Source organism: Nicotiana tabacum, chromosome 6 (genome assembly GCF_000715075.1).
Source record: "Nicotiana tabacum cultivar K326 chromosome 6, ASM71507v2, whole genome shotgun sequence".
NCBI lineage: Eukaryota > Viridiplantae > Streptophyta > Magnoliopsida > Solanales > Solanaceae > Nicotiana > Nicotiana tabacum.
In genome coordinates, this window is record NC_134085.1 from 179166104 (window position 1) to 179185328 (window position 19225).

At 36.1% G+C, this 19225-nt stretch overlaps 2 protein-coding genes across 3 annotated transcripts; both read left to right on the plus strand.

Moving 5' to 3' along the window:
• Positions 1-6283: 6283 nt before the first annotated feature.
• Positions 6284-9109, plus strand: LOC107822480 (LIM domain-containing protein WLIM1). 2 transcript variants are annotated; one of them, XM_016649027.2, is made up of 5 exons: positions 6284-6705; positions 7894-7990; positions 8083-8123; positions 8235-8324; positions 8582-9109. In XM_016649027.2, exons 1-5 carry the CDS (start codon positions 6568-6570, stop codon positions 8786-8788), a joined length of 573 nt encoding a protein of 190 aa, XP_016504513.1. In that variant the 5' UTR covers positions 6284-6567; the 3' UTR covers positions 8789-9109. The 2 variants fall into 2 exon arrangements, with proteins under 2 accessions (XP_016504513.1, XP_075112139.1); XM_075256038.1 differs by having other exon boundaries at positions 8086-8123.
• An 816-nt stretch (positions 9110-9925) lies between these two features.
• On the plus strand, positions 9926-12603 carry LOC107822479 (pentatricopeptide repeat-containing protein At2g20540-like). The gene has a single exon (XM_016649026.2). It carries the CDS (start codon positions 10020-10022, stop codon positions 11709-11711), a length of 1692 nt encoding a protein of 563 aa, XP_016504512.2. The 5' UTR covers positions 9926-10019; the 3' UTR covers positions 11712-12603.
• The last annotated feature ends 6622 nt before the right edge of the window (positions 12604-19225 follow it).

Genomic DNA, 19225 nt, shown 5'->3' on the forward strand with positions numbered 1-19225 from the left:
TCTTGGCATGACAATCTAACATGGAATAGCAGGAAGACAACCAATCCATACCCATGATCACATCAAAATCCACCATTTCTAACTTTATGAGATCGGACTTGGTGTTGCGACCTTGGACTGAAACTATACAACCTCTATAGACTGTTGTTGTTTTCACTGACTCGCCAACTGGAGTAGATACTAGGAATGGCTCACTAAGTTGTTCAGGTTCTAGCCCAAGGTTAATTGCAAAGTATGGAGTCACGTACAAAAATGTTGAACCTGGATCAATTATGGCATAAGCATTATGTGAGCATACTAAAAGTATACCTATAATAACTTCTGCATATGTCTCTACACTCTGACGATCAAGTGCGGCAAACAAAATGGGTTGTTTCCCTCCCTGAGTAACTCGATCTGCACCTCTCCCTACCCATACCCGGTCTGATTATGAGAACCACGAGCCTGAGGTGGTGCAACTGTAGTAGCTAGGAACTAGAAAGACGAGTTGATACCCCACTGAAATTACGTTGCAACTTTGGGTAGTTGGCCTTTATATGACCAATGTCTTTGCAATGATAGCAACTGTGAAACCCGAGCTTGCACTAACCTGAATTTTGCCGCTTACATATACCACAAAAACTTTGTTGTTATGAATGTTGCTCAACATGACTCTGGCTATATGAGGATGGTGTCCTAAAATTCTAATTCTGGCGAGACAGGTTTCCATTACTCTAAGTACGTCTGAAGAAAGACCCATCATCTGACTAATGACTGGACTGAGCTGGTGCTAATGACTCCTTATTGAAGGAACTCCTTCCTCCTCTGCTGGATGTACCATTAAACCCGGCCATTGTCCGGGCTTTCTTGTTATGCTTTTTTTCTTCCCTCCTTTGTTGTCTGTCTTTTTCTAAATTCTTGGCGAAACCCACAATAGAGCAGAAAGCTGTCATTCCTACCGTTGCAACTGATGTTGTATCCTTAATGTGGTAATCCAAACCACCAACAAACCTGCGATCTTTGCTTTTTCTGTCTTAACCATATGAGGAGCATGCTTAGCCAAACTTATGAATTCCATGTAGTACTCTTGCACACTTTTATTCCCTTGCTTGAGCTGCTCAAACTCTATAACCTTAGCTTTCTTATCCTCTTCTGGTATAAAATTAGCCATGAAGGCCTATTCGAATTCTTCCCAAGTAGGCGGACCATCATCTTCATCTCTTTCCTTTTCCCACATCTCAAACCAAGAGCATCCATATCTCTAAGCTGGTAGGCAGTCAGCTCCACAACTTCATCATCAAATACCTTCATCACTCGGAGGGCTTTCTTGACACCCTCCAGCCACAACATTGGATCTTCATCAACTATAGTACCATGGAATAATGGGCGACTCAGCTTTAAAACTTCAATCACTCTTGAGGACTTAGAATTGTTCTGTCTATTTGATTGAGGTGGAATCTCATCTCTTCTCTCGTTCTGGTTGGCCATGAAGGCTTTAAACATCTCCATAGCACTGTTGACAGCATTAAACATCTGACCCACCTCTGGAGATATAGTTGTCTGAGATGGAGCTGTTGTTGGGGGCGGCACTGGATCCTGAGATACTGGATCATTATGCTCCACCCCTTCTTCATGTTCAACCCGGGGTACTTGAACTTCCTTTGTGGATTTACCCTTTCTTTTCTGAGTTGAAGCCTTCTTAGTTCTACTTGGAGTTACAATAGTAGCAATAGTTTCTTGAGCAGCATCTTGAGTGTCGGTGTTAGAGTTGTGAGTACGAGCCATTTCTGTGAGTTGTTAGATAATTTCTTAGAGGTAAGCTTTACTGCACGATCTAAAGTAAGAAAAAAAATGAGACTTTTCCTAAATGTTGGTAGCCTCCTATTTATAAGTATGGCGCGCTTCACACCCATAAATAAGACTCTACTGACACGACTTTATAGACCTCTAGGACTCTATAAACCTGATGCTCTAATACCAAGTTTGTCACGACCCATTTTCTAAACAAGTCGTGACCGGCACCCAATCACTAAAATTGACCGAGCAAACCATCTGTATTTATCAAATCTATTATAACTTCAAACTTTATATTCAACAAGATAATACTTTAACCAAATACTTTTAGTTAATTTAAATTTCTAAAATAAACCAACTCCAAAACTTTATTCATAGTAATCACTGAAATATTGCTAAGTTATTATCAAAAATATCTTAATCTTAACCCACCGACTGTGTCTATGAAACCTCTACTGATAAACTGACACATTTCTCAAGACATGAGATTGTCTGACTAGTTCTCCAAGTAAACAAAGAAATATAACTACATAAATATGACTCAAAAGAATACTCCACGAACAAAAGCGGAGCTCACCAATAGCACTGGATGAGAGGGAAGTCCTAAACTGTAGCCTGCTCGCCTACAAAACTGGTTCCTACGTTGTACCGCAGACTAACGTAGGTTCCCAAAAGAGAACGTCAGTACCATCCATTGCACTCAGTGAGTCTCAACGATAGGGGACGAAACTTTAATACAATATACATTACGAGCAAAGATTCTAAATGCATAGAAAACATAAAGCTTCTAAGAACAATTCTAAAATAATTGCATAATAGCTGTTTATGAATATTCTAAAAGATTTTTTTCTTTTTCTTTCTTATAAAAAAAATACTTCACTTTATATTTCGGGAGTTCCAACTATCCTGACTTATTTCTGTGTTAGTCACCGTGTGATCGGCTCCTGATCGAATAGGTCCAATCCACGAGGTGTCCCTCGCTTCATGGTTCTCGGCGCTCATGTATCATACCTTAGCCTGGCTAAGTAAATTCTCAGCAACGAAGACCTTCGGCTCGTGTGCTCCCTACTTTGGCACAAGTATTCAGGAAGTTAACACCTTGGTCAGAAACCTCGGCCGGGATGATAACGATACTCCCAAAAATCTTTTCTTTCTAAAACTTCTTCTTGTGGTTTTTCAAGTCTAAATCTTTTCTGGAACATCCTATACATACTCATATTAGTATCCTTAAAGCATGGCATAAAAATGAAATAAATATTCAAAAATATTTCTAAAGATCCTTGCTTCTTCATGAATTTTTAACATGAAAATGGCATATAAAAATAACACAAAAATCTGAAAATTTATGCATATATATCATAATAAATCATCTAAACTTTAGCTAGAACAATTCAAAGTTAATAAATACTCACTCGCTCCAATTAAGTACATATTAACTCTTTTAAGCAATTCATCAAACACATTGTATGCGTGCTTTTGTGAGTTAAACCACTTTAGTAAAGGGTTATATCAACTCACCTCAAAACTCCTCGAGCCAATACATAGATCCAGTCCAATTTATACCGGTCAAATAATCAATTCTACAACAACCAATGTATTTTAATCAATTTTAAAGTTTCACACCTAAACATGAAATTTACTGTTGATACAAAGAAAGAAAGGAATTAACTATTCAATTCTTACCTACTACTACTGTAGGATAATTGACAATGGGGAATTTATATACGTGAGTTCAAGAATTAGTGATTTATAAAGAACTCTAGAACTTTTTTATTGCCTGTGTGCCTTGCGTTTGCTGCGTGAACAGAACAGCGTTCTGTTTCTTTGTATAAGCCCTTTGTTTAATCCTTTGCCTTAAAGGGCTAAGGCTTGTCACGTGCTTCCTTATTTGTTTTGTTTTTCCTTTTTTTTTTTTTGACTTAACTAGTATTTAATTATACCTACTTTTAATAATTAATAATATTAAAATTATTAATATTTTCCTAATTATATATCCAATTATTTGTAAATAGAGAAGTAACTCAAAAATCAATTACAAGGGTTTAAATCCGTTATAGAAGTATAATTTTTATGCACTTAAGGCAAGATAAAAAAAATTTAAATTCTATATTTAGTATGTCTTGAAACTTTTCTAGATTTGAGGAGTGTTATAGTCCCGAAGCAGGAGACTCAACAGGCAAGCCCTCGTCTCCGACCGGAGGCCTAAGCTTGACGACCTTAGGCAAACCTACAAAAGAAAATAAAAGAAATGAGAACACAACGCTAGGAGAAGAAGTTCAATGTGACTTGCTCTGGGAAGGAACCTTATCATGTGAACGGGCCTCCCAACGACTTTTAAAAAGTTTGCGCTACGAACGCTCGGAGTAGGGCATCTATGACACAATACCCTTGTCTCACTCTTTGAGTCGAGGAATAACACTGGCAACCCGAGCAAAGGATGCACCACAATAAACACCGATAAGAAAAGAGAAGATAAAGCACAGAATCAACGCTTAAAAGGAACTATACTTACGTGAAAAAATCCAAAAATCGAACCAAACCAATTAAAAAACAGATACTTTTTTGGTATGGTCTGGTTTGATTTTGGTTTTGAATTTTAAAAACCGAATAAATTTGATTTAGTTTTGGTTTTAATAAAAATATAACTAAAAAACCGAACAAAACCGACTATACAAGTAGTTATTTAAAATTTATTTTATATATGTATATTTTTATACAAAGTTTCTAAAACCTTATGGTACATGTTAATCGTTTACACTTTTAGTCTAGTTTTTTGCTATTATAATAATCTAGTTCTCTGCCTTTAGATTCTAGTTGTAATTGGTTTTGCTAAATACGAGAATCTATTTCATGTTAAAAATAATCTATGAGTCCTTAAATTACCATCACTAGTTGATTCAATTATTATCAATATTTCTTGGTAAATGATAGACTTCTCAAAGAGCAATTGTTTTGATAGTGTTACGTTAAAAATGTAATCGCCAGATATGTGTTTGATAGTGTACGCTCATCTTAAAAAAACAATAAAATTTTGAAAAATCGATAAAACCCGACAGAAAATGAATCGATAAAAAATTAATTTAATTAGTTTGATTTGGTTCCAATATTTAAAAAATTAACTTATTTGATTTGATTTCTTTTTAGAAAAAAATTGATTCAAACCGAACATGAACACTTGATGATTAGTCGTGGAGGAGGGATGGAATAGTTGGTGGTGGAAGGCCGGAAGCACCCGTTGGGTTTAAGTTAGATTGATAAAAACACTTACACATGCCTAGATTTTTTTATATGGTACAATGTAAATTAAAATCGTCTTTCTACTGCTATTCAATTACGTTTTACATTTATTAAAAAGTAAAATAAAGTAAACATATCAAATAGTACAAACATATCAATTTTAGTTATTTAGAGTGAATTTGTGTTCCTACTTCCTAGAAAAAAAATAGGCCACCTAAGTCACTAACGAGTAGTAAATGTTGCGGTTAGGGGTGTCAATGGTTCGGTTCGGCCGGTTATTTTATAAAATTTGTACCATATCAATTTTTCGGTTATTTTATTATGTATAACCAAAACTAGACTTTTCGAAACCGTCCCAATCATGTCGGTATCGGTACGGTTCGGTTAATTTTCGGTATTTTTAAATGTCATATAAAATTCACCAGTAAAAGTAGAATGCAATAACGTACGTTCTTTTATAGGATTTAGCGAAACTCTCTAGACAATTTTATTGCCTAAAGGATAATGAATTAAAAACATGAAAGATGGTTAGAGTATAGATACACAACTATTCGACACCAACGTAAAAGAAACTAAGTAAAAGCAAAGAAAATATAAATCACACGAGTTGAAAGATATACCAAGATAGGACTCAAGAATAGAGTCTATAGAAGATTAAATATTCAAAAAGATAAATCTAAATTATATGAAAGGAAACATATTCAAACATTGTAGTTTGCTACTCATAATCGTTAGAATACTTTGTGTCTTGCTAATAAAGATACTTGAAATAGCTTAGTTTAAGTATAAGTAGCAGAATGGGTTTTAGAAATTAGTATTTTGAGTTTAATTACTTATTGGCTTGTAACAGTTTTCATAATTCCAAGACCCAATGAAAAATTTAATACTTTATTAGTTTTAAACTTACTATATGAATATATTTTTTACATGTAAAATTTATTTGGTACGGTTCGATATTTTTTCAGTTTATTTTTATAAAATAAAAAACTTACCCTAATTATCGGTACGGTTATAGATTTATATAAAAACCTACGATTTCTTTAAAAGAAATCTAAAAATCGGTTCAATGCGGTACAGTTCGATCGATTTAGTCGGTTTTCTAATATCCATTGACACCAACTTGCAGTTGTACATACATACAGCGCACAAAAGCCAAAACTATAGTTGGCGGAAGGCACAATCCTCTTGAGAATCGGCGCGTGTTTGAGTAATGGATATTATTGTCCATCCACTATTACTACTTTGCTGGAGTCAATCGAAAATTCAAATTTTTAATTGGCCGTAATGCCCCACACCCACAATGTGGACAGACAATATTCTTCTATTCACAATTGAAAAGGCCTGTCCTCCCCTACTACTACTAATAAGTATTCAACACGTCGGTAACGCCCGAACTTGTTCTCTGTCCTGTAATTGACTCAAATTTTCAAAGTGAGAGACTATTCCTGGAAAAAGGGTCTCTCTTTTTTTTGGCTTACTGGATCAGAATTTGAGGGATTGAATTATCAGTAGAGATCTGTCTGTGTGTCTGTCTATCTATCTGCAGAGAAAAAAGTAATGGCAACATTTGGAGGGACAACACAGAAGTGTAAGGCCTGTGAGAAAACTGTCTACTTGGTTGATCAACTTAAGGCTGACAGCAAAGTCTATCACAAGTCTTGTTTCAGATGTCATCATTGCAAGGGTACTCTCAAGGTGATTACTTCATTTTCTCACAATTATATATAATGACTTTCTGATTGCTTGAGATCATTTATAGTCGACATTTATTATCCGGAAAGCAGTATTTTTATTTTCTTCCTCCTAATGTTATTAAAAGGTATTTCCTGGTTTGATTTTTGTTTGGGCGTGTTCAGATTGAAACACTCATGCTACTTGTTAATTCGATTCGATGATAATCGAGAATTATAATCTTGGACAATGGATCTCCATTAGCTGCTAATGTTGTGAACTGCCTTGTTGAAAGTTTTGAGTATTTGGCAGTACTACTTTCTTAGGTGTAATATGTAAACATGCGATTTTTGCATTTGAAGCTGGGCATAAAGATAACAGCTTTGATGACATATTGATATTGATAAAGCGATTTACAGCAGTTTCTTATTGTCTTGCTACATTGAAGATCTGAATTTCCTGCACTTGTATCTTGCCTTTGCTTTTTATTTTTATGATCATTCTCATCTTTTCTGTATTTATTTGGCCGCCAAAGAACTTTTCTTCAATATTCTACATGAAATATATCAGAACAATACAAAAATTGATTGTATTGCTAACTTAAATATTGTCCTCTTTTAATCCTCAATTAACCTCTCATACCGGCATTGATTCTCCTATTTTGTTGATCTGTGAATTCTGGATCTATTAGCTTTTTCAAAAGATAGTGCAAAGGATAAACCATGAATTTGAAACTTCTGATTATTTGTTCTATTGCCCAAGTGCTGGCATTTCTTTGAATTTATCAAAATAAGACTATGCTAAATGACAAACTTTTTCCTTCACTATTTGGTTGATGAGTTAAGCGATATTTTTGCATTCTAGTCTTGAAGTCAGGTCCTCAACTTAACAGCTACCTTGCTAGCTATGACAGTACAACTCTTGGTTTGTGTTGAAATTGCAGCTCTTCCTCCAATTTTGAAGGACAGAACATTTCTTTTTTCCGGACAACTTCATTAAATCTCTCTGTAGTTTGTGCTACTTGAACATAAGTAATATTCGCCTAATTGCCAGGTAGTCTATTAATTGAAAGTATTAAAGTCTAGGTTGACTGATATTATGATGTCAATTACTCTCTGATGTATCTTTAGCATCATTTCCTTTGCCTTTTTTCATCAATCCATAAAAAGACTTCTTGATCTTAATTTCCTTGTCCTTTTTAAACTTGTGCAGCTAAGTAACTACAACTCCTATGAAGGAGTTTTATACTGCAGACCTCATTTTGATCAACTATTCAAAATGACTGGAAGCCTGAACAAGAGTTTTGAAGGTTACTACCCAGTTGATATTTCTTATAATTCATTTTTTGCATCACTTATTCCTTTGAAGCTTGTTTTCACTTGCTCGTTATATTGTTTGCAGTAGGGGCTCCAAGAACAGCCAGGGAAAGATCTGCTGATCAGGTATTCCATGATTGATTCTAATGTCAAGATCTCTTATGATCCCTTAAGCATACACCGTTCTCTTCTTTTTACCCGCTGAGCTCACTTGTGCTGTATTGTTGATCTACTCAGGGACAATCAAACAGCAAAGTTTCAGCTTTGTTTGGTGGAACTCAAGATAAATGTGTATCCTGCAAGAAAACTGTTTACCCCCTCGAAAAGGTACATACTGACATTTTCTTTTCTGTTTAGTAGTTAGCTTTAGTGGAAAACGATGAATAGTAACACTATAGACATTGATCTCTCTTTCGAAATCCAAGCCTGAGTGCCCTAATGTAGGCAATCTAATCGTTTGTACTGTAATCACCAGAAAATAAGAATTTATGAATAGTTGAATCCAAGCCTGAGTGCTCCTGTTGAAAGCTCTCCTTTTCCTCTTAGATCAACATACACTTATTATGCTCATTGCTATTTCACAGGTGGCTGTTGATGGCACGTCGTACCACAGGGCATGTTTCAAATGTAGCCATGGGGGCTGTGTGATTAGTCCATCAAATTATGTGGCTCATGATCATAAGCTGTATTGTAGGCACCATCACACGCAGCTCTTCAAGCAAAGAGGCAACTTCAGCCACATGGAAGACAACGAGAAGATTAAAGGGGTGATTGCAAATGGAAAAGCATAGAGTTCTGCCATGAAAGTTTTCGCGTTCGTTTGATTTTGCAATACAACATCGAGAGTCAGCTTTCTGGCCTTAATCAGGTCAAGAGGTTAATACATACAAGAGGGTTATTATCAAATGCCTATATCTGATATTTTCATGAGAGAGTCAACAGAGTTTCACTTCTTTTCTTTTTCTGTTGGTGTGTACCTTACTTGCTATATATGATAGTTTTGCCTAAAGTATGTATAATGGGATTGCTCTTGTGGTTGTCCCGAAATTGGTGTGGCTTTTATCTGGGAAAAGTCTATTTTCCTTGGTTCATAAACTAAGTAAATTCATTTCTCAGTTTCCTTTGTGGCAATTTCTTTTGACTACTTACACTCAATTACTAAATTCCATGTTATGCTTCTTTTGAAGGTACGAGACAGAAAAAGATTAGCCATTAAACTGTGGTTGACCCTTGTCTATATTTTACTAGTAGTATTTTTTATGGTTAACTAGTAATGATCCAATGAAGGCCATTGATGTTGGCACTCAAAAGTTGGAATGAGTGTGAATGTAGAGTCCATTACTCAAATGGTCATTCAATTATATGAAATTACCTATTGAAGTCATATTTTTTTCGTTTGTAACAACAAAGTCACTTAACTAGGCCTATAACACTCAGAAGGTCACTTAACTAGATTTCTCAAACTTTTGATTACCAAATACATATTTTACCCTCTAAATTATCTTGTGAGTGCTATAAGCGTAATTAAGTGACTTATTTTTTACAAACGGAGGAAAAATGACTTAACTAGATAATTTCGAATAATTGAGTGACTATTTAAGTAATGATTCCATTACTCAAATGATCACTCAATTATCCGAAATTACCTACAGTAAGTTAGGTTCAGTCAGTCACTCAACATCAATTGTGATTACGCACAATGCTGAAATCTAAGTTGAGTTCAGTCAGTTTCAAGTCCTTGTAATTTGTCAAGTAAACTTCTAAAAACTAGTCTAATTGAGTTTTTTTGTGGAGTAAAATATTTGAAGACCCCAACTTAGTCGTATTTGACATCATTGAGTTTTCTTATGGAGTAAAATTCTAGCTTCTTTACCACAGTATTCCCAATGGTTTTCACTCCCCCCCCCCCCCCCCCAACCCCCAAGGTCATGATAGAAATTAGTGCAAAGCACTAAATATCAGTATGACTAGAGCTGAGACGCCTAATTGATTTCCAGTTTCATATTCTTTGTGAAACTTGAAATGCGCTTGTTTTCTTGGCTTAAAGCCAAACACTTGACTGATATTAAGCCCAAATGTCGAATCTGTTATTGTTCAACAACCACTTTTCCCGCCGTCTCCCAACATAAAATTCCCAGCCAGAATATTCACATAACTCGAAAAGAATTATCTAAATTGCTACACCAACGCCCACCAAAATCTCAACTAAAGCAAATACATGCCCAAATACTCACACAAGCCCTCTCATCAACTGCTGCTTTTGTTAATTCTCTCATTCACTGTTACCTACACATTATGGAATTCACCTCAGCAAGACTTTTGTTCTTTCACTATCCCCTGCCTTCACCCCCCATTCTAATATGGAATCTGATTATCAGAACCTATTGCAAACTCCAAAATTCTTCAGAAAGTTTCAGTCTTTTTCGCCTACTCTTGAATTTAGATCCCCTGATTCGGGTTCATCCAGACGAGTATACTTTCACTTTCATTGTTACATCATGTGCCCACCAAAGATCAATTGTACACGGAAAAATTGTTCATGGGTTAGTGGTGAAAAATGGGCTGGAATCAAACTTATATGTGGGGAATTCATTGATTAATATGTATGCGGTTTTCAAGATTACAGATGATGCTTACAAAGTTTTTGATAAAATGACTGAAAGAGATGTGTTCTCTTGGACTAGTTTGGTGTGTGGGTATGCAAATAATGGTGAGATGGATCAAGCTTGTGAAATCTTTTATAAAATGCCACAGCGGAATGATGTTTCTTGGGCTGTTATCATATCGGGTTTTGCTGGAAACGGGAGGTACATGGAGGTACTTGTCTGTTTAAATGAGATGTTTTGTGCCGTTGAAGATAAGGTAAGGCCTAATGAGGCTGTACTTGTTTGTGCTCTATCTGCCTGTGCTAATCTTGGGGCCTTAGAACAGGGAAATTGGATTCATGCTTATATTATGAGAAATGATATTCTTTGTAGTTCAAATATTTCTACTGCTCTTATTGACATGTATGCGAAATGTGGGAGAATAGACTGTGCTAGATTGATTTTCAATAGAATTCCAAGACCTGATGTACACAATTTCACAAGTATGATCTCAGGGTTATCATATCACGGGCTTGGTGAGGATTCCTTAACCGTGTTTAACATGATGTTAGATAAAAAAGTTAATCCAAATGAAGTAACTATTATAGGGGTGCTTAACGCCTGTAGCCATTCAGGTCTGGTAGAAGAGGGTTCTTCAATTTTCTATAACATGGAGACCTTATGGGGACTTAAGCCTCAGATTGAACACTATGGCTGTTATGTTGATTTACTTGGCCGTGCTGGATACTTGGAAAAGGCACTTGAAGTTGTCAAGAGCATGCAGATAAAACCTGATATAGTCATATGGAGGGCTTTGCTCAGTGCCTGTAGAATTCATCGCAATATTTTCCTTGGTAACAGCATTATAGATTTTATAAAGCAGCTTAACTCTGCTGGACCTAGTGGAAGTGAGGTACTGCTCTCTAATCTGTATGCATCTCTAGGCAACTGGGAGAAAGTTTCTGAAGTGAGGAAAGCAATGGGTCAGAGAAAGACCCAATCAGACATCGGATGTAGTTGGATCGAGGTGAATGGTGTTGTTCACGAGTTTCGTGTTGCTGATAAGTTACACCCACAGATTTTGGAAGTTCTGGACAAATTAAACGAACTATGGATAGTGCTCTCCTAGAAGGCATTGTTGCTAACACCACGCATATGATATGCGTTCATTGAGAGAGAAAACGAGGAAGCAGCAGCTTGGCTTGATGAAAAGCTAGCTGTCACGTTTGGTTCCGTGAATATGTTTTCTGGGACTTGAATTGTCACATTATGCAGTTAAGGATTCATTGTGACTGCCATCAGATTTGAAGGCCATTTCTGAAGTTTATGAAATAGAGATCCTTTTTTTAGACTGCTTCTGATTTTTGCACTTTCAGAAGAAGAAATTTGCTACGATGACTACTCGTAATAATGAGTTCTGGGAAAGAACACCTATATCTGTATAGAATGTTGAACAAACTGTTAGTAGCAGATCATAAGCTGTAAGACTGTTCTGGTTTAGATTTTAACTTTATAGGACAAAACTGAAGGTGGAGGTTCCTATCTTCTTTATATCAAGTGTCAGGTTCCTATCGTTTTTAATGATTTTGGATCTACTTTACCACCCAACGAAAGGGTTCGCTTTTGATATGAGGCATCATGCATAAGGTGCATCAGAAAGTTAAAATTCTTTGGACATGATGTATTTTTCAATTGTATGAGAGCCCCGGTTGATCAATTGAAAGAGGGATGGAAGGATGTTATGGTATTCGGACAGGTCTGCATGATGGTGGAAATGGAGTGGCTGGAGCTCCTTCAGATCAATTATATTGGGAAGTTGTCCGACTGCTAAATGAGTGCGCCAAATTTTATCTCTAACTCCCGCATCTCTGTTTTGCTTTATTGAGCTATGTTATGCCTTCTGTGTCACCTTTTGCATTCCACCACAGATTTGCTTTAGATTCTTTCCAGGAATTCTCGCTAGATTCCGAGTTCATTCTCCTTGTAGGTGTTCAATAACAACGTATGCAATTTATTTCTCCTATGTTCTCTATCTCTCAATTTTTCTCGCAGACTTGTTTCATCTTTTGTACTATACTTTTATCAGTTCGTTGTGACATAAGTTCTTGAAATACGGTTGTAAAGATCTTCTGCATCCATACCATGACCTTATGCTCCTAAATTACTTGGCCCATTTTAAGCAAATGCATACCCTTTGAGGTAAGACACAACTCTAGTTTAACGTGATTTCGAGAGGACATTGGACAAGTAATGTAGATATATACTTGTGAGGTGCTTGCACTGATTTACCAAAATTAATGGACCTTCACAATAACATTACCATCATACTCTGGTACCACTGAAATTTTAGGTGGAGAAGTTAAAGGTAAAAATAGCAAGGTATAGCCAGTTTTTGGACTGGTCATTCAAAAATAGCAAGCGTTTACGAAATCAATGAAAAATAGCCACTATTTTGCTGCAACAGAGACCGGTCCAGCATAATATACTGGAGTTCGGTGCACCTGTGTATGAACTCCGGCATATTATGATGGACCGGTATACTTTGCTGACTCCAGTATAATATACTGGAGACTGTAGCACCGGTGCTCCAAACTCCAATATTTTATACTGGATAATTATACTTGATGGAACTCCAGTATATTATGCTGGAGTTCTAGTGTACTTATGCTGAAATTCCATCATATTATGCTGGAGTTCCAGCATACTTATCCTGTAACTCCAGTATAATATGCTGGAGTTCAAGCATACTTATGCTGGAACTCCAGTATAATATACTAGCGTATTTTCCGGGTTTTGAACAGTGTTTTCGCTCTTATTTATCTTTACATGAAAAATAACTAAATTTCGATTACTTTTGAAACTGGACTATTTTTGAACGACCGGTTGTAAATCTGGCTATTTTTGAATTTCTCCCAAGTTAAAGACGTAAGAGATGCAAAATGGTTGTTGGAGTTAGTTACTAGTTTTCTTCACATTTTAAATTGGGAAGCTGAAAATCAAATGAAGGTCCTACTATGGATATGATCTTGCCACATTTTTTGTTTGGACCACAGCTACATTAATGCCATGATCTTAATTTAATTCGTCCAAGTTCCTGTGGTCCGAAACCATTGGGAGAGTTGGCTAAATTTCTCTCCAGATGGTAGTGCTCTACCTTTTTACTTTATCAAAGCATCTGAAAGATAAAAAAGCTGAAGAAAAACAGAATCAAACTAAAAATAAGAAAATCCACCTATGATGTAAGAATCAATATGCACTTTGATTTTAATTCGGTACTTAGAAGTACAACAATAACAACAACTCGGGTATAATCTCATGAGTGGGGTTGGGGAGGGTAGTGTGTACGCAGACTAGGGATGACAAATAGGTGGGTCGGGTCGGATATGAGACGGGTCGGAAACGGGTGATGCAAAAACGGATAAAATTATCCGACCCGGCTCATATTTAATACGAATGAAAAATTGGTTAACCTGGCTTCTTGAATATGATCACTTTGGGAGAATTCATAGTCTCCCAAATTTTATTAACTCCGAATTTGAGGCTTTACAAAATATAAAAACTAAACACATTAGTTATTCATTGATTATCCATTTTCTAAGTGGATAATATGATTTTTATCCATATTTGACCTGTTAACAATTCATTATTCAACCCATTTTTTAATGGATAATATGGATGGATAACTATTTTCTTTTGCCACAATTAATGCAGACATTATCTCTACCTCTAAGGTAGTGAAGTTGTTCATTTAGACTCTGAAGATAAAAAGAAAGTGTAACACTCCTCAAATTTATAAAAGTTTAGAGACACGCTAACTATAGAACTAAATTATTACCATTTTTATTATTTTTATCTTGCCTATAGTGATGTGTGTGTGTGTGTGTATATATGTGTGTGTGTGTGTGTGTGTGTATATTTGGATATACAATTAGAAAAATATTAATAATTTTACTATTATTAATTATTAAAAGTGGGTATCATTAATTATTAGTTAAAAAAAAGGGAAAGGGGACTAAAACCCCATAAAAGGGCTATTGGAAACTAAAGGCTTTAAGCCTTAAAGAGAACAAAACCCACGTTCTGATTCTTCAAAAAGGGCGAAGGCTTTTGCCTTAGACGAAAAGCAACAGAGCACGTAGGCAACAAAAAAAAAATCCTAGGGTTTTTCATAACTCACTTATTCTTGAACTCAGGTATGTAAAATCCCCTATTGTCAATTACCCTACAGTAGTAATAGGTAAGAATTGAATAGTTAATTCTTTTCTTCCTCTATATCATCAATAAATTTCATAATTATGTGTAGTACTTTAAAATTGATTGAAATGCACTGGTTGTTGTAGAATCGATTGTTTGGTGTCAATTGGACTGGGGCGTGCGTATTGGCTCGAGAAGTTTTGAGGTGATTTGATATAACCTTTTACTAAAGTGGTTTAACTCATAAAAGCACACAAACAAGGTGTTTGATGAATTTCTTAAAAGAGTTTATATTTATTTAATTGGAGCGAGTAAGTACTTATTAACTTAGAATTGTTCTAGCAAAATTTAGTGTTCTCTAATGTTGTATTGTGGTCTGGGTCCGGGCCAAACGTGCATGGGCTTGAGGCGGGCCGGGCTGAGGCGGGCCCGGGCCAAACGGTCCCAATGTGTGGAATCGGCCCACGACGGTCCTAAGCCCACATGGTCCCGGGCTAAATGAGTCGGGCCCGCGGGCCTAAACGGGCCTAACGGGCTTTTTCCGTTTCGGGCTATTTCTTTTTAATTTTTTTATGTAAGAGATCACTGATGAAGAAAATGCTCGACTTCGATTAAGGCTGTATTGTGGTCCGGGCCCGGGCCAAACGGGCCTGGGCTTCAGGCGGGCCGGGATGAGGCGGTCCCGGGCCAAACGGTCCCAATGTGTGGAACCGGTCCACGGTGGTCCTAAGCCCACATGGTCCTGGGCTAAATGGGTCGGGCCCGCGGGCCTAACGGGCTTTTTTGTTTCGGGCTATCTTTTTATTTTTTTTATCTAAGGCACTTTCTTGTAAACTATATATGTATATACTAGTATAAATTGCTTATATATAGCTATATAAATATATATAGTATATATAGTATGTATAGTATGTATATATAAGGGTGTATTATGTGTATATATAATTATATATTGCCTTATGTAATATATATTGCCTTATATATATGTATATATATATATATATATATATATATATATATATATATATATATATATATATATATATATATAGTTTATATGTATTAGAGATATATATAGTGCCTTATATATATGTGTATGTATATATATATATATATACATACACACACACACATATATATAGGCTATTTTTTTTATTTTTTTTTATGTAAGGCACTTTCTTGTAAACTATATATGTATATACTAGTATAAATTGCTTATATATAGCTATATAAATATATATAGTATATATAGTGTATATAGTATGTATTAGATATATATAGAGTTTATATGTATTAGATATATAATATATTTACTATATCAAATTTAAACACAAAATAAATTGCAAAGAAATATTCAAGGGAATGTCTTATATATTTTACTATTACGACATTAACAAAGAATGACAATATCTTTCTTAGTCTTCCTCCCCCTAATGGAATGAGCACAACAAGGTACTAATACCACCATTAAAAGGAAAAAAACTAAGGAAGATGTGCCAAAATACAAGTTACATGTTAGTCTATGTATTATCTCTAACGAATCTCATAAATCCTTGAAGTTCCGGAGGAATTTCCGTTGGTGGTGGTGGAAAAGAAGCTTGTTCATCACCGCTTCCGGGCGAAGCAGCATCCTGCGCAAGTTCCGCTAGCATTTCTTCATAAGCTTCATCTATCTCCGGTTGTGATTCTGCAAGTCCAAAATTTCTTCTATCCGAACGGATCCAATCACAGTCATTACCACTTCTACCAATATCAGTAGTAATTGCAATGCGACAATCTATATGAGTAAATAAATAGCGCAAATATTGTTCATATTCATGTTTATATTTATAAATATCGCTCTTTACGGTTGCGCGAGGCCATCCTTTATAAGTAGGATTAAAAACTCTTCTAATATAATGCACAAAATGAGGGTTAGAAGGAAAACTATAGGGTAAGCACATAACAGTAACCATTTAAAAAATTCTTCACGATCTTTATTCGGATCATAGTATAAAATGTCACTGGTAACAATGTTAATTCCCGGTTGAACTAGATTTGAACCTGTACTAGGGTTAACCGTACTATCTACACTTGTCCCCTCTTGTGCAGCTTTCATTTGTAAAAATCTAGCTTTATCTCTAGGGTGTTTCAATATGTGTCTAGTCAAACTACCCGTACCGCTACGGTCTCCAGTAAATTTATGAACTAGTTGAGACCCACAAGTGTTATACTTAGCCTTATTTTTTCTCTTAGTTGAGTAAAAAAATACCAAACAAGAGATATTTCGGCCGTTTAGAAGGTTGTCTATTAAAAGTAGGGGTTGCTATAGGAGGGTCAGGCGGGGCATCAGTTGGGTTATTAACAGGACTAGTAGGTGTATCATCTAAATCAGGTTGCGTTTCATCTAAATCATCATTTTCAAAGATAGTTTCATTAGGATAAAGAGCATTCATAACTTCTTTATTTAATTGTTGACCCGGTACAACAACATGGCAAAATTGACTATCGGAAAATTGAAAACAAGGGTTATCACTATCAAGAATAATAGGTGGAGGAGGACGGGTAACAGGTCTGGGTCGGGGAGCCGGGGGAAGAGTAGTAGCTTGGCTACTAGATTCACCAATTTTAGATTTTCCCTTACCCTTACCACCAAAAATATTTTTCAAAGAAAATACCATATTAATTATAATTGTACTAAATAAAACTAACAAAACTATAATATTAAAACTTAAGAGTTGGAACGCGTTTACCGAATTGACGAACAACTTCTTGAAAATTGAATATCGTTGAAGACTTGAAGACTTGAATACTTCAATTCACCAACTTCACAATTTTTCACGAAATTGCAATAATAAAGCAAGCAATTATAGAAGAAAATTAGAGAGAGATTGAGAGAGATTGATGATTTTGTGAGTAAAAATGAAAGAATGGGGGGGTATTTATAGTTGAGAATTGGGAAAAGTGTAATTATAAAAAGTTTGGGGTTAAAGTAAAGTTTGGGGGCCAAATGGCTATCTTTTAAAGTGGCCAACGGATAAATTTTGAAGGCCAACGACTAGATTTTAAAAATCTGACCGTTGGTCCTTTTTTAAAAAAAAAAAGTTAGAGCCCGTTAGGCCCGTTGGGCCCGGTTGAACCGGCCCAGGCCCGCCAGCCGGTCCCGGGCTTAACGGTCCCGGGCTCACGGGCTAAATGTCTTGAACCGGACCCTCACGGGCTTTTACACCACTAGAGCCCAGGCCCGGTTGAACCGGCCCGTTAGGCCCGCGATCCCGGGCCAGGCCCGGGCCACAATACAGCCTTAGTGTTCTCGCGCCTAATGGCAGCAAGTCCATTCTTGTTGCATCTTCTAGTCTTGTAAGTATAAATTTAGTGTACTCTTATTTTACATGGAGAATAGAGGGATTTCCAAGTGTTTCTGTTTGAAATTTCAATCAGGCAGAATGATTTGTTATTTGGTAAGCTTTGCATAGGAAGTCAAAGATCAGATTTTTAGATGACTTATTATGATATGTGTGCTTAAATTTTCAGTATTTTGGGTTATTCTTATATGTTATTTTCGTGTTAAAATTTATGAATAAGAAAGAATCTTTAGAAATACTTTTACATGTTTATTTCATTCTTATGTCATGCTTTACATTTAAGGACACCAACATGAGCATGTACATGATGTTCTATAAATAAAAGATTTAGACTTGAAAAGTCACAAGAAGAAGTTTTAGAAAGAAAAGATTTTTGGGAGTATCCTTTATTCTAAGATGGGGTCATCGTACAGGCCGAGAGTCCTGACCAAGGCGTTGACTTTCTGAAACTACTTGTGCCAAAGTAGGGAGCATACAAGCCGAGGGTGGGTCTCGTTGCTGAGAATTTACTTAGCCATGCTAAGGTATGATACATGAGCGCTGAGAACCATGAAGCGAGTGGCACCTCGTGGATTAGGCCTATTCGATCAGGTTGGGATCGAACCCGTGTCGATCACACGGTGACTGAGACAGAATTAAGTCAGGATAGTTGGAACTCCCAAAGTATAAAGTGAAGTATTTTTTTTAAAGAAAGAAAAAGAAGAGAATTTCTTTTAGAATATTCATAAACTGCTATTATGCAATTATTTTAGAATTATTCTTATAAGCTTTATATTTTACATGCATTTAGAACCTTTGCTCGTAATGTATATGTTATTAAAGTTTTGCCCCCTGTTGTTGAGACTCACTGAGTACAATGGATGGTACTAACGTTCTCTTTCGGGAGCTTGCGTTGGTCTGCGGTACAACGTAGGAACCGGATTTGCAGGCGAGCAGGCTACGAGTTAGGACTTCCTCTCTTCTAGTGCTATTGGTGAGCTCCGCTTTTGTTCGTAGAATATTCCTTATAGTCATTTTTATTTAGCTATTTCTTTGTTTACTTAGGGAACTGACCAGGAAATCTCAAGTCCTGAGCAGTGCGTCAGTATATCAGTAGAGGCTTCAT